General features: G+C 46.4%; 3 protein-coding genes across 3 annotated transcripts; all 3 read left to right on the top strand.

Moving 5' to 3' along the window:
* The first annotated feature begins 8,146 nt into the window (after positions 1–8,146).
* LOC111529364 (C-C motif chemokine 15-like) lies at positions 8,147–12,526 on the top strand. Its single transcript, XM_023196280.2, has 4 exons — positions 8,147–8,778; positions 11,229–11,285; positions 11,757–11,868; positions 12,288–12,526. Exons 1-4 carry the CDS (start codon positions 8,703–8,705, stop codon positions 12,370–12,372), a joined length of 330 nt encoding a protein of 109 aa, XP_023052048.2. The 5' UTR covers positions 8,147–8,702; the 3' UTR covers positions 12,373–12,526.
* On the top strand, positions 12,356–19,781 carry LOC113221816 (C-C motif chemokine 14-like). The gene is made up of 5 exons (XM_026451147.1): positions 12,356–12,427; positions 16,878–17,011; positions 17,778–17,821; positions 19,058–19,242; positions 19,694–19,781. The coding sequence occupies exons 1-5, from the start codon at positions 12,381–12,383 to the stop codon at positions 19,779–19,781; spliced, it is 498 nt and encodes a 165-aa protein (XP_026306932.1). The 5' UTR covers positions 12,356–12,380.
* A 1,198-nt stretch (positions 19,782–20,979) lies between these two features.
* On the top strand, positions 20,980–25,255 carry LOC111529361 (C-C motif chemokine 16). Its single transcript, XM_023196277.2, is given in 4 exon segments — positions 20,980–20,989; positions 21,235–21,462; positions 24,558–24,678; positions 25,090–25,255. Coding segments are annotated over 4 exon segments (525 nt in total).
* The last annotated feature ends 2,688 nt before the right edge of the window (positions 25,256–27,943 follow it).

The raw sequence follows: 27,943 nt of genomic DNA, 5'->3' as shown, positions 1-27,943 counted from the left end.
TGGGGAAAACAGAAGTCAGATTCCTCCCAGAGGTCTATATAAGGGTCCCTGGGGAAGGGGAGTCATCATCCAAGGCTCCAGTTGCCTGACCATTTAGAGTTTGATGACCTCAAACTTGAGAGAATAAAACAAGTTTTATAAGGTGTTAAGTATGCATGGGTTAAACATGTGTATTATACAAGGAAATAATCTAGTGCCAAAGATTACAGAAATAGGAAATGTAATATACTAACAACATTGTACCCCGAGATGTTTCACCTTGGTGAAAGAAATTAAGACTTGTAGGGGTGTGGTTAAATTTTAGAAGAGAGATAACTGTTCTTGCCACATGTGTAGGAGTTAACGGATGAACCTTGGGAATCCTGGGGTTTGTGGGTTTGCATGGTGGCCCTTAAAGCTTCTGCCTCTTTCTCGTATTTCCCTATCTCTACTGTAAAAGACCAAGGTGGCCACTTTCAGGAGGTCTCCTAAGGTACTCCCTGATGCCAGGGCCCATTTCTGCAACTTACCCCTGATATCAGGGGCTGCCTGAGTAATACATTTATCATTTAGGATTAGTTGTCCCTTGACAGAATTAGGACATAGAGACCTATGCTTTACAAAGGACCCTCTTAGCCTCCCCAAGAAGGCAGTGGAATTTTCATTAAATCCCTGGTCTACTATGGATATCTTGATATAGTGAAGAGGCTTAGTTCTAGCCCTACGTAAGCCCTCTATTATGCACACCTGAAACTATCTCCTCTTCCATTCTCCCATCTTGTCACTGGAATCCCATTTAGGGACATTCATTGATACTGCTTCTCTTCCAGTTGGATAATATTCGCCCCCTTTCCTGGGTGCTACATGTGATACAAACCTCATCCCCAGATCTCTCTGTCACTTGCAGAGTGGCCTGTTTCTCAGTGTTAGTCAGGGTTTGGTTCAAAGTAACATCACATCTTCCTAGGAGAGTTCAAATACTTGGGTTAAATTCTGGAAAGCCTTTATATATCTTTCAGGCTCATCTGAAAGCTTGCCAACATCCCCCTCAATTTCCTTCAAGTTCTGTAGAGAGAAGGGCACCTGGACCTTACTGGGGCAAATTCACCAGGCATCTGTTGGAGGGGAAAGAATGAGACTGGGGCTTGTCTAGGGTGAGAATTTCTAGAAGGGGGCAAGTGAGAGACTGAAGCTGGATAGGGAGGATGGGGTGGACCTGGAGGAGCAGGGCTGGAGGGAGCTGATTCCTCTGCTGGGGATGCCTCTGAGATTTGTTTGTTTAGTTCCCTGAGATTGCCCCTTGCAGCCTCTCCCGAGATGGCAAATAGGTCTGGATTAATTCTACATTGTCAGCAAAGGTCTGGATTGCCCAGCAAGATATAGAAAGCCTGCACATATGGGGCCTCAGAGTGTTTGCCCTCACGTTTACAGAAAAGATCCAACTGCTGGATGGTATCAAAATGAATGGTTTCTTCCTGAAGCCAAGCCAGTCTTTCATAATTTGCCCAAACCTTTGTGCAGAGGGCTATGAGCCATTTTCCTCCAGAGTCTGCAGGTCAAAGCAGTCCCAGTGGTTCAGGATACACTCCAGAGGAGTATAAGCTGGGAGTGGTGAAGACAGCTGATTGCCCATTCTGAAAGGCAAGAAATAGAGGTGACCCTCGTTTCCTTCCCTTCTTTTAGTGATAACTCAGGTTGTGATGGAGAGAAAGCAGGCATCCCCCTTGCCTCTTCTGTCTTTTTGTCCCCGAGTCCTAGTGACCTTGGCAGGTGCCACCCATGGGTGCCAAAGCGGCTTTTACTCATGTTAACAGGGGGGTCTGGGGGTTGAGAATATCTACTCTTACACAGTATGCCCTATTTCCCTTGCTGCCAACAACCTTTGAGTTCCCTGGGCCTCATCTATGTCATGGAGCATGGCCTCCTTGCATGAAGCAAGGGTTTAGTCAGCAGGAATTCGTCCTTCCCATTTACATTGTGCTTGTTGCCTGGCTTTGGATCCCTCAGATCTGGTTTTCCTTTCTAGGGCCTCAACCTGAAGCCCTAGATTGAATATACCCTGCCCTCTTGGTACCCAGGTCCTTGTCTGGCATCCAGGAAGACTCTGGTCATCGTTCAAAAAGACTTGAACGACGGTGAATGTGGAGATTTTATTGTGTGATGGATGTGGCTCTTACGGAATGAATGGGGAGCTGGAGAACGGATGAAGTGGGAAGACGATCTTCCCTTGGAGTTTAGCCATCCCGTGGCTGATCTCTTCTTCAACTGTCCCCAGCCGAACTTCTCCTGACATTCAGATGCTCCTTCTCATCTCTCCTTCTCTGCCACTGCCGTTCTTCTGTTCCTCTGCTCATGGAGTTTGGGGTTTAAGAGGTAAAGAGGCAGAACTGTTGGATCTGCCTCTTTTCTAAAATCCTGACACCTCTCTCTTTCCTTTGGGTAAAAGTAATATTGGCTCTCTTTCCCTTTATGGAGGTCTAGCTGTCAGATGGACACAAGATAGGGGTGTGGCAGGCCAGAGTAGTCTTGGAAAAGGCAACATTTGGATGCAAAAACAGAAATGCCTGTTCCAATTTAGGGCTGTGGGTTCCCAGGCTTGAGGGTGGGGCATTTGCCAGGGAACTGCCCTCTTCTACCCAGTATTTCTCTGCCTTCTGTCCATATCAGCTGGGACTACAGGTACATGCCACCATACTCTGCTAATTCTTTTTTTTTGAAGAGACAGGATCTGATTATGTTGCCCAGGCTGGTCTTGATCTCTTAGGCTCAAGCGATCCTCCTGCCTCAGCCTCCCAAAGTGCTAGTATTACAAGTGTGAGCCACCACGCCCAGCCTTTACTTGAATTTTAAGAGGAAAAAGAAACTAAAGGAATTACTGAACTTTGGATAAGCATTATCTTCAAAACAAGAGACATCATAATACAATTTAGAAAGCTAAAAATATTCCTTATCCAATTTAGATTGAATATGCATCAAAGATGTATTTAACTCATTAGTGAGAGAACTATTAAAATAATTCAAAAATCATTTGAATAGCAGAGATTTGTATAGTTTACTGGGGATGGTGTTCTGAAATAAGTTTGTTAAATTAGAGCACACATTATTACCCTGTGGATAGGGCAACAGAAAAACCTGTAACTGTGGGATTATCTTTTTTAATAGACAGAAATCATTTGCATCTGGCTACACACGTTTATAATTTAACATATACTTTCTCAGAATCTAGGGCCTGATCAATAGTAAACAGAAAATCAATCAAAAGTTCATTCCCCTATGGATTTAAGGAACCCCAGGGTGGGCCTTTTAGTCAACATTGTCATATGACCTTGAAAACCGTGCAGTCATCCTTTCACCTATTTCTTTCTTTTTTTTTCTGAGCCAGAATCTTGCTCTGTCACCCAGGCTGGAGCGCAGTGGTGCAATCTCGGCTCACTGCAACCTCCACCTCACGGGTTCAAGCGATTCTCCTGCCTCAGCCTCCCTAGCAGCTGGGATTACAGGCACCGGCCACTATGCCCGGCTAATTTTTGTATTTTTAGTAGAGATGCGGTTTCACCATGTTGGCCAGGCTGGTCTCAAACTCCTGACCTCACGATCTGCCTGCCTTGGCCTCCCAAAGTGCTAGGATTACAGGTGTTAGTCACCGCGCCTGGCCCCTTTTACCTATTTCTAAGTTTTTTATTAGGTGTAAATTTAGTTTGTGGGGCAAGTTATTCGAGTTACTGGTGGCAAATCTGTACAGGTCTGCAGCAACCTCAATTCTTCCCTCCTCAGGAGAAAGAATTCAAATGAGGAGCCCAAACGAGAAGAGACTGAGGAAGTGTTAGAGCAGGAGTGAAAGTTTATTAAGAAGCTTTACAGGCCAGGTGTGGTGGCTCATACCTGTAATCCCAGCACTTCGGGAGGCCTAAGTGGGAGGGTCACTTGAAGTCAGGAGTTCGAGACCAGCCTGTTCAACATAGTGAAACACCATCTCTAATAAAAATTAGCTGGGTGTGGTGGCAGGCACCTGTAACCCAACCTACTCAGGAGGCTGAGACAGGAGAACTGCCTGAGCCCAGGAGGCAGAGGTTGCAGTGAACCGAGACCATGCCACTGCACTCCAGCCTGGGCGACAGAGTGGGACTCTATCTCAAAAAAAAAAAAAGAAGATAAGAAGGTTTAGGGCAGGAATAAAAAGAAAGTAAAGTACGTTTGGAAGAGGGCCAAGCAGAGACATTTTGGAGGTCAAGTGTGGGGTCTGACCTTTTGAATTGGGGTTTTACATGTTGGCATACTTCTAGGGTCTTGGGTCCCTTCTCCCCTGATTCTTCCCTTGGGGTGGGAAGCACTAGTGCAATGCCCTTCTTGGGAGGGGAGCATGTGCAGTGTGTTTACTGGAGATGTACACATGCTCACTTGAGGGGTTCTTCCCTTTACTGATGGAATGCCCCCAGAACGTCCTATACGAGTTAAACGCCACCATTTTGTCTCTTGGTGCGCATGCGTGAGCTCACTTGCCCAACTCCTGGGATCTTATCAGGAAGCTGCTGATGACGAGTTTCAGGTTTTTTCTATCTATAGGCACAGCCTTTCCCTGGTGCTAGCTGCAACCAATTATTATTCTAGAAAGACAGTTAACAACCCCCAACCATCACCTGATGGTCACCTGACATTCCTGGTTGGGAGGAGCCCTCCTGCCCTGTTTATGTATGACTAGCTACCTACAGTAACAATTTGTAAGAGATTTCACCTCTAAACTTAAAGAACATTAAGAAAAACATTTAAAGATGTAGTTAATATTACTTACATACACATCTCTATTAAAGTATATAAATTTATATGTATAATTAGTATGCCTTGGAAAACTGTCTCATAAAATTCAAAAGACAGCACTGAATTCTAAAAATTCTAAACAACAACAAAATATTTTTTATTTGAAAAAAAGGTTTAAGCTCTATGCTTACTTTTAGTGTGACTTGTCTAAGAAATCAGTAGGAGAAAACTGATCAATAACCAAATAACCTTTATAACACTAAATCACAACTGTGTTAGAAGAACACCCCCAGAGGATGATAAAAGCTTGGAATTATAACCCTAAAGAAAGTAAACACAAATTCACATTACATCTTATCTCCTCCCTACTAAAAGAGCTAATCTTGAAGTGTTAACTACAGTTTAGGAAACAGTGTTTTGGCTGGGTGTGGTGGCTCACACCTGTAATCCCAGCACTTTGGGAGGCTGAGGTGGGAGGATCACTTGAGCCCAGGAGTTGGAGGTTATAGTGAGCTATGGTTAAGCCACTGCATCCCTGTCTGGGTGACAAAGCAAGACCTAGCTCAAGAAAAAAATTTTAAAACACAAATAAAAACTCTCTTTTATCATTTGCCCAGATGACACAACTTTGTCATTTGCTTAGTATTTAACCCATGATAACCTCATGTAGATTCTTATTTTCCTACAATTTTTAATTGACCTTGTTAAATCAACTTTAGCCTAAAGCTGCCTTCTCACTTATTTTAAGTTCAGCCTAAAGGTTTCTCTGTACATAGTGAACTGTAACCTGAATAGAGGTGTAAACAGGCTTTAACCTACTCTTGTGCCAATCACTGAGTTTTGGCCAATCAAAGGGGACCAACTATTCGAACCATGTTTGAATAAGGTAAACGCCCAGCTGTAATAAATTCAGCTGTTTCTGTACCTCACTTCCGTTTTCTGTGATCACTTTTCTTTTTCTGTCTATAAATCTACCACGCGGCTGTACTGGAGTCTCTATGAACCTACTCTGGCTCAAGAGGCTGCCTTATTTGCGAATTGTTCTTTGTTCGGTTAAACTCTGTTAAATTTAATTTGGCTAAGGTTTTTAACAACCTTTTCTCTTATTAACCAAGAGAGAAATACTTGTCTTCCTTTCATTATCATCATTCTGCATTTGTACTTGCAGACTCACACCATTTGTTTTATGGTAATGAAACCAACTTTGCAAAAATTATAACAGTGAGAAAACCATGACAACAGGAAGACCTGATCTAGCCTACTGCCTTCTTGCCTTTAGCTTTCAAGCTGCCAGACGTTTAGTTTATAGTTTAAATGATTAGCCCTTCCCCAAAACTCAACCACTTTTGTAAAGCTAATGAAAGACTACCAGGCTAGGAGGATAGAGGAGCCTGAATTTTGCTAAGGTGAAAGTGTAGACATAAATGATTGCCAGCCATTATTGCGGAGGTCACAAGATATGCAACTTCCCCAATTTCTCTGCAGATAACATCACTATTGTAGAACCTAAGATTGGCCTTCTGAGATATCTTTTCAGGATTTTTTTTTGCATTGAGACACTGATGATGGCTCCACTTGGACCCACCAACAGCTCCTGCGGCACCAGCCAGAAGCCATTCAGCCCACAGGAGATGAATTTCCCACACCTCTATGATTGCACCCCCCAAGCACAGCAGCAAGCACCCTTTGCCTAGCCACATTCATCCCCTCCCCCAAACTACCTTTCAAAAACCTTTAACCTGTGAGCCTTCGATGAGATTGATCTGAGTAATAACTCTTTACTGCAATGTGATAGTTTTTGTGCAGCAGGTACAGTAACTATCTCATCCTTGGAGACATTCTTCAAGGACCTTGTAACTGTACACTTGGAAGTGTGTTAAGGGGGTAACATTCCTGGACATGTTTTTTAATGTCACACACACACACACACACACACACACACACACACCTTGTTGTATGGGGGCAGAGGAATGAGGAGAACCATTAAATAAATAAGCATTTAAAATAGAATGTGACTGGTGCTATCATAGATTTATGCTGATAGATTCTGTGGAAACACTGAAAAGGGACACCTGGACCAGCCTAGTGGGAGCCAGAGCCAAGAAGTCTTTCTGGCAGAGGTGACTGCTAAGTAGAGTTAATGGGTTGCTAGGAATTCGTATTGCACAGGGTCAATTTATCCATTAGGCATTTAGTATTGGGGTCCTGAAAAAAAAAATCACTCCAAAAGAAAAAAGTATAAAATCTAAATTAATAGGTGCATCACTATTTAAACTTAATATGCATTTAAATGCCATTATATTAGAAAATAGAGGAGTTGTGCATATAAGGAGAACCCTATTCTGAAGGACTTTCTACACTCACACACAAACTTTGGAGTTGACTGAAGTCCATGAGAAGCCACTGGCAGATTCTGTTTGAAAAATCACTGCCAAGTTCGCAGATTAGAGAATTAAAGGCCACCCTTTATCATCGACTTTGGAGGCACCTGAAGGTCCAAGATGAGGTGGTTAGTGCTTGACATGGCATCATCAGTGCTTGGGAAGGTCTTCTGGCCTCTAATCTTGAGACTTTCCAGTTCTCCATTTTGGTGGCCAGCTTGACTGGTTCTTACCTTTGAAGTCCCTTTGTTTGGGAGGCCAAGGCAGGTGGATCATCTGAGGTCAGGAGTTCGAGACCAGCCTGACTAACATGGTGAACAATCCCCATCTCTACTAAAAATACAAAATTAGCCGAGCGTGGTGGCACATGCCTATAATCCCAGCTACTCAGGAGGCTGAGGCAGGAGAATTGCTTGAACCCGGAAGGCAGAGTTTGCAGTGAGCAAAATTGCACCACTGCACTCCAGCCTGGGCAACAAGAGCAAAACTCCATCTCAAAAAAAAAAAAAAAAAATCCCTTTGTTATAGTAGGTAGTTACTCAGACATGAGCAGGGCAGGAGAGCCCCCTGCCCCACCAGGAATGTCAGACAACCATCAGGTGATGGTCAGGCAGTTGTTATACTGTCTCTCTAAAATAGTAATTGGTCAAAGCCAGCACCAGCAAAGGCAGTCTCCCTATAGATAGAAATATCTGAAACTGGTGATCAACAGTTTCCTGATAAGATCTCAGGGGTCGGGCAAGTAGGCTCAAGTATGTGCACTAAGAGGCAAAATGGCAGAGTTCAACTGGTATGTGATCTAGGAACACTTGACTGGTCAAGAAGGAATGCCTCAAGTGAGCATGTGTACAGCTCCAGTAAACACACTGTGCATGCAGCCCCTCCCACGTGCTGGCAGACCACTGCGCATGCGGAATGCCAGCAAAAAAAAAAAAAAAAAAAAAACACAATGCAAAGGTCAAACCAGGCATTTGAATCTTGAAATCACCTGCTTGGCACTTTTCCAAGTGTTCTTTACTTTCATTCCTGCTCTAAATCTTGTCTCGGTCTCTCACTCTGCCTTATGCCCCTCAGTTGAATTCTTTCTTCTGAGGGGGCAAGAATTGAGGCTGCTGCAGACTGATACGGATTCGCCACTGCTAACACCTCCTAGTTGGGACTACAGGAATAGAACTAGAAATGGAAAAAAGATAGCATTCACCACATCTCAATCCTGAATCCAAGAGTCTAAGATAGTTCCCCACTCCTATCCCAGGCTTAGAGGATTAGATGAATCTCCTGGAAGGAAGACTCTTCCTTGAAACATTTCTTTCTATCTGCCTGTAGCTATTGGGATAGTTCGGGAAATCCACAGGGACAGTGGATTTTTTTTTTGTCCTCTACTTTCTGTTGCATTCTCAGCCTTGTTCTCTTTTTAGAAACTGCTTGGTAACTATTATATAGCTAAAGAAGAGCATTCTGACCTCTGCCCTGGGACTTCCTGGATCCTCCCCTTCTTGTAAATACAAGGGCAGAGCTGGCATCCCGGGGAGCCAGGAAGCAGTGAGCCCAGGAGTCCTCGGCCAGCCCTGCCTGCCCTCCAGGAGGATGAAGGTCTCCGTGGCTGTCCTCTCCTGCCTCATGCTTGTTGCTGCCCTTGGATCCCAGGCCCAGGTCACAAACGGTGAGTCTAGTGAACTTTCTCCCAGGCGACCAGGTCCGTGGTAACTCAGGCTGTGGGACAGAGACACACTGTGACTCCTCTCCAGCCCAGGCATGGTTGTGGAACTTATTTAAAAACCACCAGCAGAGTGTAGACCTGGCTCTGTCTGCAGCCTTTGGACCCTTAGAGGGGGAAATGTATACACGTGACTGGTCCCATTTGGGGCCAATTATTTCCCTTTTCACAGCAAAAATATAGCTGATATTTTAGCTGGAACAAAAGAACTGTAATTAAATTGTAAATTTGTAAAAGGAATCATAGAAGTTTACAGTGCTAGAACTGCTATCTACCATCTGGTGTAAAATTGTGATTTGGGAGAGGAAAAGGAACCAGCTAAGTAAGTGACTCACCCATGATCACTGTCTCATTTGTTCCTGTGGAATCTTAATTTGTGGCAGTGAATGTCAACACAAAGAGGCCAACGACATTGAAAAAAGAATGTATTATTTATATTTCCCAAGAGAAGGAGGTACGCTGTGCCACACAGGGCCCCAAGGGAAGCATCCAGGGCAGGAGTCACAATCAGGAGAGAAGGGACGACCTATGCCAGAACCTTTATTGGGGTTTCCAAGGGGAAAGCAAGGCAGCCCAGAGCATACGGTTTAGGGCTAGGTAGTCTGAATAAGCCTTTCAGGCTTTGGGATATAGGGATAGTCTGTAGTTGTCTAGTACTCATCCTTAGTATGACTTAGAACAGTGGAAATACTGGCTTGGTGTGTGAGAGTTAGCAAAGGAGGTGGCTGGGCACATGGGCTCAGGATTTGTTGATTTGTATATGAAAAGTCTAAACCCTTTGCTATCTCTATGAATTGGTTAGCCCTGCAATGGGCAGTCTCTCCCGAGCTGTCAAGATTTTTTTTTTCTTTTTTTTTTTGAGACAGAGTTTCGCTGTCTCCCAGGGTGGAGTACAGTGGTGAGATCTCGGATCACTGCAACCTCCGCCTCCCAGGTTCGGTTGATTATCCTTCCTTAGCCTATGGAGTAGTTGGGATTAAGGCACGCGCCACCAAGCCCAGATGATTTTTGTATTTTTTTAGTAGAGACGGGGTTTCGCCTTGTTGGCCAGACTAGTCTTGAACTCCCGGCCTCAGGTGATCTGCCCAGCTCGGCCTCCCAAAGTGTTGGGATTACAGGTGTGAGCCATCGTGCCTGACCACTGTAAAGATTTTTTTTTCTTTTTTTTTTTTTTTGAGACGGAGTCTCGCTCTGTCGCCCAGGCTGAAGTGCAGTGGCGCGATCTCAGCTCACTGCAAGCTCCGCCTCCCGTTTTCACGCCGTTCTCCTTCCTCAGCCTCCCGAGTAGCTAGGACTACAGGCACCCGCCACCACGCCCAGCTAATTTTTTGTATTTTTAGTAGAGACGGGGTTTCACCATGTTAGCCAGGATGGTCGTCTCAATCTCCTGACCTTGTGATCCGCCCACCTTGGCCTCCCAAAGTTCTGGGATTACAGGCTTGAGACACCACGCCTGGCCGCATTTTTCTATTTAGCATAATACAGGTATGCAATCCCTTATCAAAATCCTATCAGGCTAGATGTATTTTGGAATACAGAATTTCTCTGGTTTTCAAACGGTAATACAAGCTAGGCAAGGTGGCTCACCTATAATCCCAGCACTTCGGGAGGCTGAGCCAGGAAAATTGCTTGACCCCAGGAGTTCAAGACCAGCCTGGGCATCATAGCAAGACCTCATCACTGCAAAAAGTTAAACTATTGGCTAGGGATTGTGGCTCGCACCTGTAATCCCACCTTTTCAGGAGGCTGAGGCAAGAGGATCACTTGAGCCCTGGACCTCGAGGCTGCAGTGAGTTATGATCATACCACTGTGCCCCAGCCTGGGTGACAGAAAGACCCTGTTTCAATTAAAAAAAAAAAAGTAATACATACCTAGATGGTACTTATCCTTGGTGGGGCCAAGGAAGACTGTTTCAATCAAACACAGCAAACTTTCTACAGCATGCACATGAATATTTCTGCTAACTGGGATGAATAAAGACCAAAATAGACTCACTTCACTTAAGGGGATACTGTGCCACCATATGCGCTGATAAAACCTTTCAGTTTTCAGAGCCCTACAATAAAAAAAATTCCAGAAATGTGTAGAAAGACTTGTAGACTGTGTCACATCATGTAGACATTCCATTAACTGAACCGTGTTAGGTTCAGTTGCTTTTAGTATTTCAGAGTCAATACAAAGTTTTCATGTCTACATTTTCAAAAGGTCCCTGAAAAGTCTCAGGGCCCTAAAGGAATAAATGGGCCAGGAGGCAGGCCTAGAACCCAGACAGGTGGTGGTGGTCCAGCTTCAGAGCCTTTCTGCCTCAGGAGGGGGATGAGCAATGGGGTGGGTGGAGATGCTGAAACATACTGCTGCCGCCCAGTGATTTCCTTCCCGGTCCTGTTTCTTCCAGATGCAGAGACAGAGTTCATGTCAAAGCTTTCACTGAAATATCCAGTAGTTCTGAGTGGTAAGTGATCAGACACAGCATATATTTAAAAGCAGCCAGCAGGTGCAGGTCTGCACTATGGAATCCATTGTCCCTGTTTACAGAACAGGAGGAGAATGAGAGGGCCTGAGGGTGGTGAACATCTCCAAGGAAGATCAAGATGGGCTAGGGGGACCCCCTCCATAAATGCCTTCTCTGTTCCCCTCTGGCTGCTCCAAGAGCCTGCTCCTTTGGAGAAGAAGGTGCTCTCTGACGCCTGCAGGTGTCTGCAGATGCCTTCCCCTTCTGGGGCAAATGTTCCTGGTCCTGCTGTGGCCCACCCTGTGCCTCAGACACACCGCACAACCCTGGGGAGGGTCTGAAGCAGGGAGATGCCAGCAAGTGCTGGCCACGGAGGAGGAAACATGTCTTCCGAGGCTTATGCCTTCTCATCCTGCACAGTGCTTTCGAGGAGAAAGATTGGTCCTCAAATGACCCTTTCTCTTGCTGCAGGCTTTCACCTTGCTACTGACTGCTGCATCTCCTACATCTCACAAAGCATCCCGTGTTCGCTCATGGAAAGTTATTTTGAAACGAGCAGTGAGTGCTCCAAGCCGGGTGTCATGTAAGTGCCAAGCTCATCATCCATGTGTTGGGGAAGAAGCAGCCCACAGCATCTTGCAGGGAGGACCTGATGGATGGGTGTCCATCGGGTTCCACCCTCTGGATCCTGCCAGGTATGGGGCAGCTGTGTCCTTACGAGGATCCTGCAGGGCATCAGGGATGAGACACTCCCAATGGAGAGGAGATAGGGAAGGAAGAAGAAAGCAGGCACAAGGCTGCCCAAGGACACTTCCACGAGTCATTAAGGAGTCCCACAGGCTGAGAGGGTCTCAAGAGGACACTGTCCCTGAGCTGCCATCAGCAGAGAAAGGAAAAAACAAGCTGTGTTGACTGGGAAATCTGAGGAGCAGGGAGGATGGGGCCCCGTGTCTGCCTCTGCTTGGGAGAAAGTTTGTAATCTTTCTCTCCCTTGTTCCCCAGCTTCCTCACCAAGAAGGGGCGACAAGTCTGTGCCAAACCCAGTGGTCCGGGAGTTCAGAATTGCATGAAAAAGCTGAAGCCCTAACCAATATAATGATAAAGAGACAAAAGAGGCCAGCCACTCACCTCCAACACCTCCTGTGAGTTTCTTGGCCTGAATTACTTTAAAAATATATATATTGTTGTGTCTGCTAATGAAAGTCATGCATCTAATAAAGAGTATTCAATTTTTAACTTTGCTTGAGTTTTAAGAGGAAATAAACTAATATAAAACTGAAGAAACTGCTAAGCCCCAACAGGATTAAATACAAATTCACTTTATATCTCATCTTCTCCTTTCTACTGAAATAACTAATCTTCAAAGGCTTGGTTACAATTTCAAGAAAGTTTCTTTTACTCCATCATTTGCCCAGTTCACACCATTTTCTAGTGTACTTAACATTTGATCCATTATAATCCCATAACAATTCTTATTTTTTCCCATGATTTCCTTTTGATATTTTTCTATTAACCAAAAGAGAAATACTTTTTGTTTCCTTATCATTCCATATTTGCACTTGCATATTTACACCATCTGTTTCATGGTAACTACTTCATTCTTTGAGACAGTCTCCAAGGACCTTCTAACTTCCTATTCCAACTTGCAGAAATGCTTTCTGGACCTGCCAAAATAATAATAATGATAATAATAATAATAATAATAATAATAATGTCATACTGGGATTTCTTCTCATTACACACCTGAGTTCATTCCACCTTGACAGGTAGCCCACAACTTCCTCTTCCTCTTCCTTCCTTCCTAAAATGGTTTATTTTTCATTTTGCTAGAATATCCTTGAACTGCCTTCTGCTTTAAAAGATGACAAAGGCAAACACTCTCCTTTGCTCCATAGGTGCCAGGGCAGGCATCCCCAACTCAGGCTTGGCCAATCTATGCTTCCTCGGGAAGGTGAGGCAGGAGGATCACTTGAACCCCCGAGGCAGAGATTGCAGTGAGCCAAGATTGCACCACTTCACTCCTGGGAAACAGAGTGAGACTCCATCTCAAAAAAAAAAAAAAAAAAAAAAAGAAATTGCTAATAATATATGAAATAGATATACTTGAAATAGACATACATTTAAGTACACACTTATACATATATGCTTACATATATTTCCAAGTTCTAGCCACTGAAAGCCCAGACCTAAAAGTGATGTCATTCTCATAGCAATGAACACAACAAGCACTCAGATTTTGGTTTCTCAAAATCATTTTTTAGCAAAAGAAACTGAGACTCATGGAAGAAATGGCTAATTCCAAGGAAAGTACAAAATTATTCTGGAACATCTATTTGTGCCAAAAAGTAAGAAAACAAGAGTAAAGAATAAACCCTAGAACTTTCTAGAAAGGGGAAACACCAGATCACCACAAATGAAAGTTTCAGAAGAAACATATTTTTGGCCGGGCGCAGTGGCTCAAGCCTGTAATCCTAGCACTTTGGGAGGCCAAGGTAGGCAGATCACGAGGTCAGGAGATCGAGACCATCCTGGCTAACATGGTGAAACCCTGTCTCTACTAAAAATACAAAAAAATTAGCCGGGTGTGGTGGCAGGCGCCTGTAGTCCCAGCTACTCAGGAGGTTGAGGCAGGAGAATGGCATGAACTTGGGAGGTGGAGCTTGCAGTGAGCCGAGATTGCGCCACTGCCCTCCAGCCTGGGCAACAGAGTGAGATTCCGTCTCAAAAAAAAAAAAAAAAAAGAAACATGTTTTTATATACCATTGTAGAATTCTATACACAATCAAAATATCAATCAAGTATGAGGGCTAAGTAATGACCTCTTCAGACAAGCATGAACTCAGAAGGTTTATGTCCTACAGATCCTTCCTGTACTATTCAGTTTTTTAAATCAAAATATATATGTGTTGCTTTGAAAAACATTTTTAAATATTTTTAAAATAGGCTCTTCATATTCAACAGGGGCAACGGGAGGACATTTAAGGTCTCTAATTATGTTGCTACCAAATTTTATTCATCTGGTTGTATTGCAGTTCTCCTTTACTTTTTTTTAGTCCCTCTTTGAGTTCTGAGACTTCTGGGATCACGGTCATCTTCATTCCCTCCCTCCAAGCCTAGCCCAGGACTTGGCATATGATACTGTGTCAAAGAAGTGATGTGGTCACAAAATCTATTCCTTTTTCTTCCTGGGCATACAGCTGATGTATATTTTCCATCCCTTTGTCATTATGTTGGAGCCAGGTTACTTGATGCTGGCCATGGAATGTGGGTGAAAGTAATTTGTACCATTTTCAGAACCGATCCACAAAAATCTCCCAATCCTCCTCTGCCTCTCCCTTTTTGTATCAAGCTTGGAGGCCTTATGCTGAAAACGGTGGCATCCAAGATAGAAACAGGCCTGGTTCCTGAATGAGTACATGGAAGATCCCAACACACACACCATCATCCCACTACTGACCCACACTGGACTGTAACATGAGCAAGAAATAAACTTTTATTTAATTAGTCTGATGGATTGTTTATGATAGCAGTTGGCACATACAGACTAATGTAGGTAGGAACTCAATACTTGCTGGAAGAGTGTAGGAACTTCCTGTAAGGCTCCTAGAAACAACATGGCAGGTTGGCTAGTCTCCACAAAAACAAGAAGTAAGCATTCTTTCTTTCCGACTCACTCTTCCCATAAACAACTTGCTTCCTGAGATTGTTCCTAATAACAACTGTTATCATTTAACATGAAGGGTTTACATAATGTTGTTATTGATGATAAGAAATATAGAAAATTTCTGGCCAGGTGCGGTGGCTCAAGCCTGTAATCCCCGCACTTTGGGAGGCCAAGACGGGCGGATCATGAGGTCAGGAGATCGAGACCATCCTGGCTAACACGGTGAAACCCCGTCTCTACTAAAAAAAAATCAAAAAACTAGCCGGGCAAGGTGGCGGGTGCCTGTAGTCCCAGCTACTCAGGAGGCTGAGGCAGGAGAATGGCGTAAACCTGGGAGGCAGAGCTTGTAGTGAGCTGAGATCCGGCCACTGCACTCCAGCCTGGGCGACAGAGCGAGACTCCGTCTCAAAAAAAAAAACAAAACATAGAAAATATCTAATCAATGACTGTCTCCACAACTAACCATGAGATTTCAGCCATTTCCTATATATAAGATGCACATATGTAGACCTGGCTCAATTTGTTTATTCATCCTTCTTTTAAAATATATATTCATAAAGCACCTGGTATACACTAGATTCTGTGTGGATGGGCAAAGGTAAACAATAGACATTCTCCACCCTGATGATTCAGATGAGGAGAGGAGATTAAATAGCCATCTAACCACATCAACAAGCAGAATGGGGGATTGCCCCCAAGAACAGCATGGTGAGGGCACTAAGCTGAAAGCCTGCAGAGATGAGATTTGTCCTGCATCCAAATCACTGTGTGAACATGAGCAAGTCACTGGCCCTTTTTGATTCCCAGCTTCCATTCAGTAAAAGGCCAGTTTAGACGAATCAAATGGCAAATACATAGCACGCAAGCTGCACTGCAACAGAAACTGCACGTCGGTCACAGCATATCTTCCCAATGTGCCTGGACATGGCCTCAGAATCATTTCCAGCACAGAGCTCCAGTGCCATTCCCCCACTAATCAACGAAATCTACTAGCTATCCCTGAATTAGACATTTTCTAAGGTTCCCACCAAGCTTCTCTGTAGCGAAAGTCAGAGAAACCAGGAGAAGGTCCCAAAGAGATCCACTATCTGATCTCAGAAAGGACTAAGACTAAAGGCTTTATAGAGAACCCATAAGCTTTTGCAGAGCTCCGTTGGGAGTCTCATGTTTCTTTATGGCATAATGGATAAAAATACAGACTTGGAAGCCAGACCACCTGCGTCTGAACCCCAGTTCCATTTACCAATTGTCAAAAGCTTGGGCTTTGATTCTGAGCCGGTTTCCTCAACTGCTATTCTAAAGGTTAAATAGGCGAATATTCATAAAGCATCTGGGACAGTGGCTTGTGTGTATAGCAACTGTTATGTAAATGAATTATCTACTGAGCACCACAGCACTTCCGCACCCCATGGTGTGGTGACCAGGTGGAGATGAGACTAAGAACTGCAGGTTCTGCTTACGAGTTTAAGTTAGGATTTCCCAGTCTTGACCAATGAGACCGGACTCAGAGGAGTCCAGGCCTCATTCCACTACCCCTAAACACCCTCTAGTCTCTAGATGAACAGATCCTGAGTCTCCAGGTCCCACGTGGCCTATTCTAAGGCCTGAGATGCGATTAGATACGGGACACATCCAGCCTTGAGATCTTTTGCTAAGTCGGAGACAGTGCCCCCAGCCCTGTGCTCATGTTCATGTCTAGGGAAAGGCTTATATCAAAAGAGTTGAACTTCTTCCCACTGGGGGTGGAAGACCATTTCCTCCCTTAAACCTGGGCTCTCCCTGCTTCCTTCACACCACTGTCAACAAATGTACAGGATATGAAATCTCTGAGGCATCACTGCTTTCCTACTTCCCTTCCAAATCTCAGCTCCCTTACTTTAAAAACTATTTGGCCTCAATGATCATTTCTCAACAATTCCTCACCGCAGGAGACTCAGAAGCCCCCACCCAGCCAGCTCTCCTCCTGCAACAGCTTCCCACAGCATGAATGTCTCCTTGGTTGCCATTTCCTTCTTCCTGCTCATCACCATCGCCCTAGGGACCAAGACTGAATCCTCCTCTCGTGAGTGCAATGCCTTGTCTTCCTTCCAACCTAGTCCCTGCAAGGACATAAGCAGGAGTGAGGTTGGGCTCAGGGGGAGACCAGGAGCAGAGACTCGAAAAGGAGGGCTGGTATCTTCTTGAAATTGTGTGTATAGCAACCATTACATAAATGAATTATCTACTGAGTACCACAGTACTTCACCCCATGGTGTGGTGAGCAGGATGGAGATGAGACTTAGGACTGTAGGTTCTGCTTAAGGGTTTAAGTTAGGATCTCCCAGCCTTGACCAATGAGACCCAAGTTGGGAGACTCCAGGCCTCATTCCACTACCCCAAATGCCCTCTAGTCTCCAGATAAACAGATTCTGAATCTCCAGGCCTCATGTGGCCTTGATCTCTTATCACTGCCCCCCAGGACCAGTCCCCCTTGCCCTCAAGGACATGGAATGAGGCCAGCCTGCCTCTCCCTCAATTTCTCTGTCTTTGCCACTAAGCAAGAGTGGCCCACCCCATGTGGGGGATATTTCCTCAGGGAGATTAGGAGCAGTGTCTTGAGCCTCTCAAGGGCATTTTTCTATTGGCCTCCTGAGGTTTGGGCCCAGCTGCTTCCAGCGTCACCTATGCCCAGTGAGTGCAGCATTGCTTGGGTATGGGCTGGGGGGAAACACGACAGTGCGGGGTCCCTCCTAGGCCCCCTTTTCTCAGCTGATTTCTTAGAATAAGCTGCCTCTAGAGACAACCAAAACTATTTATCACTCTTCCATTTTACCTACTCTTCTTTTCAGAAACTGGGGGGAAACAGAAGGTTTTTAAAATACAGCTAAAGTTGGTGGGTATGTGCACAGTTTGACTTGCCCGCTCCGATGTCATTTTTCAGCTCAGAGGAACAAGGTGGGAGAGTATAGGAGCACTGAGTGGGTCTCAGGAAACAGGGGCCCCTTATGCCATTCTTTGGATAGTGAGGATGCTGCCTGGAATGGAGCTGGAAAACAGGACCAGCCCTTTCCACCCAGGCATCTGGCCACCCTCAGTGACCTCTGAGGCCATTGTGATGCACACCCAAGTTTCCATTCAGCAGGGTCACATAACATGCACACACCTGATTGCTCCACTCCATAACCACAACATGCGCCTGTTTGTACAGGGCTCTTGGCCTGCAATGTCCTTCCTGCTACCTCTATAATTCAAGCTTGGGGTGACTGCTGTCACCTCCTTGCTTCTACTATAAGAGCCATGAAAATTCTCAATCAGAAAATAGATGAAAAATCACCTAATCCAGTAATTTTTAAAACTTTTTAGATCACAAAACCTTTTCTTCAAGCAAAATCTTCCACAGAGGCCCAATATGTAAAACAAACAAACAAAAAAAATGGGTTGAGTAGGGCACAAGACACCACTCTTAAATGCAGCGGGACCTCCACAATAGTCCCTGAGGCCTCCAGAGCTCCAGGGAGCTCAGTGTAAAAACCACTGATCCACTCCAAGGGCCTCATTTACAGAGGAGGGAACGGGGGAAAGTAAAATGGCCACAGTACAAAGGAAGCACAGGCAAGGTTAGGTTAGGATTTGGGTGTCCTAACTCTGTGGCCATTGTCCTTGGGGCCTGCTGTGGGCATCCTGCTCTCTCTGCAGGTTGTTGGTTGAGTGGGGACATGGGCAGGGTGGAGCACTAGGAGGGGTGGGTCTGCATTCCCAAATGGCATGTCTTCAAATCCATATTGGGATTTCTTTCAAATATTCCTCCTACTTGGAGCATCTTTCCCAAATAAGGCATGAAGGCTGCATGACATTGGCCAAGTCCCTAGCCTTCTCTGCCAGTTGGCCCCCAGAGATGGTGTGAGAAGATCTGAGTGTGCTGCTCTTCAACCCTGTAGTTGAAAGTCATCCGCCAGTCTTTCCAAGAGGGATTGAAGAAAAGGAGGGAGGGTGATTGCTGATGAGGGAGGAGGAAAAGAGGAGCCCGGGAGTACTACGGAGAAGGAGAAGAGAAGATGAGGAAAGCCTACTCTCCCCTCCAAGTTCTGCGGGGCTGTCTCCTCCTTCCTTCCCTCCTCCATGCCCTCAGCTTGCAGGACCAGCCAATAGTATGGCCTTTAACCAAGGGCCCCTCCTCAGCATCCGATGCTCTCTCCTCGGGGGGACGTTACCACAGTCAGAGTGCTGCCTCAACTACACTACCCACAAGATCCCGCATCAGCGGATTATGGATTATTATGAGACCAACAGCCAGTGCTCCAAGCCCGGAATTGTGTAGGTGGCACACACACATCACACTGTGAGGAGAGGGAGCCAGCAGGGCCTCCTCGAGGGAGGCAGGAAGTAGTCATGGAATGGGGACCCCCAGTGTACCTCCCAGGTGTGACTACACAGGGAGACACAGCTGAGGGGCAACCTGGGCGCTTTCTGGCTGGAGCCTGCAGGAGCCATGGGGAAGCTGACCCCATGGATGGGGGGAGGTGACGGAAAAGGGAGAAGAAGGCAAGAGGGTACTTCCTCCGGGGGACACACAGACTAGATGGGTCTAGGGGTCCTAGGGACCGAAGAGCATGTCTCAGAGAAGAGACAGGCTCTAAGCGGCCTCTACCGAAGAAACGAGAAGCAGTCTAGGTCAGGTGGGGAATTTAGGAGGCAGGGAGGATGGGCTCTCTCTTCTGGCCACTGGGCCCCTTGGTTTGTGATCCTTCTCCCTCTTGCTCCACAGCTTCATCACCAAAAGGGGCCATTCCATCTGCACCAATCCCAGGGACAAGTGGGTCCAGGATTATATCAAGCACATGGAGGAGAACTGAGTGACCCAGAGAGGGTGGAGAAGGCACAGTTCAGAGACCTAAAGAGAAGATACCAAGGCCCCCTTCCTCCACCCACTCCTAACTCTCCCCCCAAGCCACCCTCTGGGAGCTTCCCTGCCTTGAATTAAAGACCACTTATGCCCTTCCCTGGCCTCATTCCTTTCTACTGGATTTACTCATTGGTCACACACTGAGGATACCAGGGAGTCCAGCCGGGTGTGGCACCCTCGGCATCAAGCCTCGCTCTGCAGAAGTTTTGCTGGAGCCTGGTACAAAAAAATAGGTCAAGCCTGCAATGCAGGTAGTGAGAAGCAGAAAGTGAGAAAGAAAAGCAGTGTAAAGACTGTCTCCTCCTCAACAACAATACCAGACCTCGTTTTCTTAATGCTTTCTATACTGCAAGCACTCTGCTAGGCAGTCTGTATGCATTATCTTATTTAAGCTTCATGACAAGTGTAAAAGCTAAGAATCATCATTTGATTTTATAGGTAACACTTCATAAAGGGCTCTCTATAGCAGTCAAACTCCATAGTCCTTTTTTCTGTGCTGTTTCCAAGGTCTTTTTTCACTGCTGTCTGGAATAGGAATGATTCATGAAGACATTTTACCTAATCTCTCCCCTTCGCTTACATACACCAGATTATACTATATTGTTTTACTAACAGCCTTCAAGGTGGAAAAGGGTCCGGAGGCACCTGAAGAGAGAGGAGGCTGTGGGGCAGGTCCAGCCAGAGCCCAGGCCAGAGGGGCTGAAGCTGGAGCCCTAGAGCACAGACGCAGGTTGTCAGGTGCACAGAGTTGAGCGTCCCCTGCTGGTCATGGTTGGCCACGGGGGCACCCAGGAGGGATCAACAGGCTGGCTACACCTAAAAATCGGTCCAAAGTCCAAGGTCTCAAGAGATAAATAAAAACACTGACAAATAAGTCAAATGGTCCAGCAACAAATGGGGACCCAAGGATCAGGCACATTGGGTGTGTTTTTTTTGGAGTATTAGCATAAGCTGTGACATGAAAAAGTGTGAGGTCAATCATGTGGCCTTTGACTGGGAGGGGGCATATCCTTCTCAGAGGCAACTAAGCCCTACCCTTGCCTCAGTCTGGGCTCTGTAATCCTGCTTTGTGCTCATTCTCCCCAAGACTGATCACCTGGGGGAAGCTGGGGTGGTTCAACCTTGCCTGCCCCTTCCCCAACATACGGATGGCGGCAGGTAACATGGTGAAATCAAATAGATCTGGTTTTTCATCCTGCCTGTCCACCCAGGTGGACTTGGACAGTTTATTTAGCCTCTAAGCCTCAGTAGTCCCAGGGAAGTCATCATCGCTACTTCACTATTTTAAGGATTATGTCAGACAGGGCATGTAAGGTAGCTGACACACATTCCTTCATGTGAATTCAAATTCTACTGAATTCAGCTCTGCACCAAGTCCCATCCTCCGCTGCCCTCTGTTTCAGCAAACACTGAGGCCTATTGTTTCTCCTCCTCTACCTGCTCTGATGTGGTCAAGGTCCAGAGAGCTGAGCAGTTGGCAAGCGGACCACTAGCAGCAGACGACATCTTCACTTGGCTCTCCCCGAAGCCGTACGGCCCCGCTGAAAGGAAGAAGGTCTCCGAGGCTCCCCTGTCTCTCCTCATCCTCATCCTCATCCTTATCATTACTTCTGCTTCTTGCAGCCAGCCAAGTGAGTCCACTTGTCTCTGTAGGGCAGGAACGAGAAAAGGGGATGGAGCAGCTGGCAGGGAGGTGGTGCCAAGGGTGCTGTTGGGTCTCTGGCCTCATAAGCCCCTGTGGGCTCTCCCCACCTTCATGCCTAGCTCCTGACCTCCAATTCTCCCCTTTGTAAGTAGAGCTGGGGTTGGTCCGGATCTTTCTGGGGTAAGTAGTTCCAGGAAACTGGGTCACCATTTCCTCAGGAGTCCCAAGCGTGGTGAGCAGGAATGGTCACTCAGGAGGAGAGGCCAAGAAAGCTGCAGAAAATGCAACAAGAATTGCATGCAATGAAAGGGAGGGGGAAGCACGCAGATGAGAAAGAAAAGCGGTAGGTGCCCTGGAAGAACGAGTTGCGAGAGGAAGGAAGGTCAAACAATCATGTGGGTCTAAGCCCAGGAATTGGGAGTCTGAACCAAGACACCACTTCCTCAAAGTGGCTGGCACAGGTTGCTGGGACTATCAGACAACCAAAATCAGTCCCAGAGGAATGGCTGTTTGGGAATCTATGGTCCCCTTCTCCATCCCCCAGCCTATGACTAAATAACATCTGCAGAAAAGAGGAAAGGGGTTGAAAGGTTTTGGAGCTGTGGGGAGGAGAATTGCGGCCTATGGAGGATGGGGTTTGTTTTGTCCCTCCATATCTCCTCCCTCTATCATCGCTTACGAGGACGTGGTGACGGGGGTGGGGGTGGACAAAGATGTGTACCACCTGCCCTAGGCTGCCCCAGCCATTCCTTTCTCTCTCTTTTTTGTTGTTGTTGTTGTTGTTTTGTTTTGGTTTTGTTTCTTGCTTGTTTTATTGTGTTTTGTTTTGTTTGTGATGGAGTTTTACTCCTGTTGCCCAGGCTGGAGTGCAGTGGCGTGATCTTGGTTCACCACAATCTCCGCCTCCCGGGTTCAAGTGATTCTCCTGCCTCAGCTTCTGAGTAGCTGGGATTACAGGCACACACCACCACACCCAGCTAACTTTTGTATTTTTAGCAGAGACGGGGTTTCACCATGTTGGTCAGGCTGGTCTCGAACTCCTGACCTCATGATCTGCCTGCCTCGGCCTCCCAAAGTGCTCGGAGGCGTGAGCCACCACGCCTGGCCTCTTTTCTCTCTTAAGGTCACCCTGGCATGTAGTCCGGCCTGACTCTGCCTGTATAAACACAAAGGAGCAAGGGTCAGGTGCACCATGTAATCTGCCCACATACTCTCAGGATGACCCTGGACTTCGTAAACTCTGCTTTGAGAACTAGTGATATGAGCATCACTTACGGAGGGACTGTGTGGGAGGGGGAGACGATGCTCTTTGGGAGAGTCAATCAGACCAGCGCAGTGGGTTCAGGCTTCAAGGAAGACAGAATGGCCCACCCAAAGCATGGATCAGCAAGATGGTGCTCTCAAGATGTCCCAAGCTTTGCCACTCTCTAGAGGCAAAGGGGTCAAGCTACAAAAATATTTGCACTCTGAAGGTTTGGGGGCTGGGAGAGATCTCTAGACTGACCTCTTGTGTAGTATCCCCAATTGATGGGTAGTCAGGACAGCTCAAAGAAAACACAGTGACAATAACCAATCAAGTCCAGTAGCCTGCGTGCATCAAAGAGATGGGAGGAAAGAGCCATTTCCAAGGCAAGAAGAGCGGTCATTACAACCATTGGCTCTTAATTATAATAAGCACTGATTGAGCCCTTCTGTGTGCCAGACTCTGAGTTAAGGGCTTTCCAATCATTTTCTCACCGAATTCTAACCGTGATCCTAGGATACAAGCAAGTGTCATTTACCCCCACTTAATGGATGAGGAAACTGAAACCTAGGGAGATTAGGAAATTTGCCCATGATTCAAGTCAAAATTCAAGTCAAGTCAAAATTCCAGCCCAAGCTGTCTGACACCAAAGCCTAAATCATACACTTTTTCCTTCTGCTCTAACTTCTGTCTCTAACGGCTCTACTCTCTCACCCTTCCCCCTAACCTCCGTCTCTTCAATGCCCTAAGATAGAGTCCAAATTACTCAGTAGTTCAGCAGGTGTGTGAACAGACCCTCCTGTCTCTCCAGTTTCATCTCTGCCCATTCATTCCTTCCCACCTTACATGCCAGCCACCTAAACTGCCCAGCACTCCCAAGACACACTGAGCTTCCCCTACCTTCAAGCTTTCCTGCATTTCTTTCTTCCAGATTCTACAAGTCCTTTGTGTGTCTAAATCCTTTTTTTTCCTTTTGAGATGGAGTCACCCCTTCCTCCAGGCTGGAGTGCAGTGGCGCCATCTTGGCTCACCACAACCTCTGACTCCCAGGTTTAAGTGATTCTCCTGCCTCAGCCTCCTGAGTAGCTAGGATTACAGGTATGCACCACCACGCCCAGCTAATTTTTGTTAGTAGAGACAGGGTTTTGCTATGTTGGCCAGGCTGGTCTCAAACTTCTGACCTCAGATGATTCGCCCACCTCGGCCTCCCAAAGTGCTGGGATTACAGGCCTGAGCCACAACACCCAGCTGTGTGTCTAAATCCTGCTCATCCTTTACGAATCAATGCAGGCCTCACTTGCTTTGAGACTTCTTCCTCAACCACCGAGGATGGGTTGGGGCCCCTCATTCTGTTCCCATAGCACCTTATACCAAAGTCTGTTCTATCCTGGACCACATTCTATGGTAGTGTTTGTTTAACTTTTCAATTTCCCTTTCAACCCTGACTACTCTGTAAGCTACTTAAGGGTAGTGACTGTATCCTCCCCATGTTTTTACCCCCATAGAGCCCGGCGTATAATACTAGCTCAACCCATGTTTGCCAGATCAAGTCACCAATAAACAAGAGTGAGCCAGCTTCCTCCCAGTTCCTTGGCAAGTGTGAATAACCAAGTCATTTGTAGTTAACACTCAGCTCAGAGGCTGAGGGTTCTAAATGTATGTCCCCCAGAGGGATTCATCTTTTGCCCTTTCTCCACTACCTGCCAAACTATCATTGGTCTCCTCTAACAGACGGCTTTGCTATCAGAGCAGTGAAACACAAATGGTAGGAGACAGAGGTGGGCAGTGGTGGTCTCGCCTCTGCTTCCCTGGCTCAGCTTACAATGTGATTCCTTCAGAAGTTCCTGAGTGGGTGAACAGCCCATCCACCTGCTGCCTGAAGTTTTATGAGAAAGTGTTGCCAAGGAGACTGGTGGTGGGATACAGAAAGGCCCTCAACTGTGACCTGCCATCAATCATGTAAGCACATCCTTGTAGATGTTTCTGTGGAGGGGGACAGGGAGCCCAGGGGCAGAAATGAGATACATGGAACCAAGAGGTCTCTATGCTAGAAGCAGTGGAGTAGTGGCTAAGGGTTTGGCCTTTGGCTCTCACGGGCCTGGGATTCATTCCTAATTTTTCCACTTTTAGCTATGTGGTCCATTATGAAACCCAAGCTTGAGGGTCTAGGCTGAGCGGAGAAGGGACTGAGAGAAGGGATGGTAAGGTTCTGAGGCCAGAGAGGGAGGCTGTCTGAGGGAACCCAGCCAGGAGAGGCCCAGGGAAGCTTTAAAGAACATAAGGTGAGCTCCATGTGAACCAGAGGTGGGAGTGTGCACTGGACCCCTGCCTGAGTCTGCAGCCCATGACGGTCTAATTCTGCTTCTGCAGCTTCATCACCAAAAGGAACTGAGAAGTCTGCACCAACCCCAGTGACAACTGGGTCCAAGAGTACATCAAGAATCCCAACCTACCTTTGCTGCCCTCCAGGAACTTGGCCACGGTTGAAATTATTACAGCAAAGAATGACTAAGCCCAGCTCCTCAACTCCCAGTGATGACCAGGCTTTAGTGGAAGCCCTTGTTTACGGAAGAGAGGGGTAAACCTGTGAAAACAAGAGAAGCCTTATTAGGCTGAAACTAGCCAGTCACATTGAGAGAAACAGAACAATGATCAAAATAAAGGAGTATTTCGAATATTTTCTCAATCTCAGGAGGAAATACCAAAGTTAAGGGATGTGGGCAGAGATACACTCTTTTATGTTTATATTTTTATTTTATTTTACTTTTTTTTTGAGATAGGGTCTTACTCTGTCACCTGGGCTGCAGTGCAGTGGTGTGATCTTGGCTCATTTGATCTTGGCTCACTGTAACCTCCACCTCCCAGGCTCAAGTGATCCTCCCACCCCAGCCTCCCGAGTAGCTGGGACTACAGGCTTGCGCCATCACACCTGGCTAATTTTTGTATTTTTGGTAGAGGCGGGATTCTACCATGTTGCCCAGGCTGGTCTCAAACTCCTGTACCGAAGCAATCCACCTGCCTCAGCCTCCCAAAAATGTTGGGATTACAGGCGTGAGCCACCACATCTGGCCGGTGCACTCTTAATACATAGAAAAATATCTTTCACATCCTTCTCCTGCTCTGCTTCAATTTCTCACTTCACACCAGTACACAAGCCATTCTAAATACTTAGCCAGTTTCCGCGCCCAGCCAAGGGAGGCCGCTCGGGTTTTAACAACATGGCCACTTGGGGGCAGCCATGAGTCAGTTTACCAGAATCCAATTCGTTGGCCCGTTTTCAGCTTGATACTTAACACTGTATTTATTTGTTTCGCTTAACCATCCGGTCTTAATTTCCTGGCTTTTGTTTTGTCTTCACAACAGCATTTTGGGAGAATGTTGAATGCAAAGGAGCTGAGTCAGCTGTCTGCTGTTGAGCTGGAGATAGAAGGGGAGATCTCTGCCCTCTGGGTCTTGACCTATTGAGAGCCCCAAAGAACTCTTAATTTTTCCTGTCCATCTTTATGGATTTTTATGGATCTGTATTTTCTTCAATTATTCTTTTCTTTTATAATACAACTTTTCATAGGAAGTCAGGATGGGAATATTCACATTAATCATTTTTGCAGAGGCTTTGCTAGATCCTCTCATATTTTGTCTTCCTCAGGGTGGCATGGGTACAGAGAGTGCCTGATTGGGAAAGAAAAAAAAAAAAAAGAGTGAGAGAGAAGAAGAAGAGACACAAATCTCTACCTCCCATGTTAAGCTTTGCAGGACAGGGAAAGAAAGGGTATGAGACACAGCTAGGGGTAAACTCTTAGTCCAAAACCCAAGCATGCAATAAATACAACTTCCTTATTTGACAGCTTGATTCCTAACTTCCTGCTTTTTTTCTGCTAGGGTGAAAGAAGCTTAATCTCAGTTTTTTTTCAGGGGCTTCTCCACATTTCTTGAGACTTTTGTCAAGGTTGGGGGCCATTTATAATCAATCTCCCCTTCTATCTCCAGCTCAACAGCAGACAGCTGACTCAGCTCCTTTGCATTCAACATTCTCCCAAAATGCTGTTGTGAAGACAAAACAAAAGCCAGGAAATTAAGACCGGATGGTTAAGCGAAACAAATAAATACAGTGTTAAGTATCAAGCTGAAAACGGGCCAAAGAATTGGATTCTGGTAAACTGACTCATGGCTGCCCCCAAGTGGCCATGTTGTTAAAACCCGAGCGGCCTCCCTTGGCTGGGCGCGGTGGCTCACGCCTGTAATCCCAACACTTTGGGAGGCTGAGGCGGGCGGACACGAGGTCAGGAGATCGAGACCATCCTGGCTAACACGTTGAACTCCAGTCTCTACTAAAAATACAAAAAAAATTAGCTGGGCGTGGTGGCGGGCGCCTGTAGTCCCAGCTACTCTGGAGGCTGAGGCAGGAGAATGGCATGAACCCGGGAGGCAGAGCTTGCAGTCAGCCGAGATCATGCCACTGCACTCCAGCCTGGGTGACAGAGGGAGATACCATCTCAAAAAAAAAAAAAAAAAAAAAAACAGCCGCCTCTTCAGCCCAAGCTCATCTACCCAGGTTGGCCATCTCATCTAGCTGGCCAATCAGACTCTTGGAGAGATTTGAAATTTGGACCTGAGAAACTCAGTCTGGTTGCTGCTAGAGCAGAACTGAGTTTCTGGCAGTGTCCCAAGGAAAGAGGTCTACGAACTTCTGTCCCGAGGTCCCTGGAACTGCCTCACTTTCTGCCCCAGCTCCAGGCTGGGGGCTTCAACTGGTCTTTCAGTTCCATGAGATGTCCCAGCATCCTTCCTTTAAAAAAAAATGTCTAGGCCAGGCGCAGTGGCTCATGCTTGCAATCCCAGCCCTTTGGGAGGCCAAGGCAGGCGGATCACTTGAGGCCAGGAGTTTGAGACCAGCCAGGACAACATGGCCCGTCTCTACTAAAAATACAAAACTTGGCCGGGCGCGGTGGCTCAAGCCTGTAATCCCAGCACTTTGGGAGGCCGAGACGGGCGGATCACGAGGTCAGGAGATCGAGACCATCCTGGCTAATACGGTGAAACCCCGTCTCTACTAAAAAATACAAAAAACTAGCCGGGCGGCGTGGCAGGCGCCTGTAGTCTCAGCTACTTGGGAGGCTGAGGCAGGAGAATGGTGTAAACCCAGGAGGCGGAGCTTGCAGTGAGCTGAGATCCGGCCACTGCACTCCAGCCTGGGCGGAAGAGCGAGACTCCGTCTCAAAAAAAA

The sequence above is a fragment of the Piliocolobus tephrosceles genome, chromosome 16 (assembly GCF_002776525.5).
Source record: "Piliocolobus tephrosceles isolate RC106 chromosome 16, ASM277652v3, whole genome shotgun sequence".
In the NCBI taxonomy this organism is placed as follows: domain Eukaryota; kingdom Metazoa; phylum Chordata; class Mammalia; order Primates; family Cercopithecidae; genus Piliocolobus; species Piliocolobus tephrosceles.
This window is presented reverse-complemented; position numbering and strand designations above follow the sequence as displayed.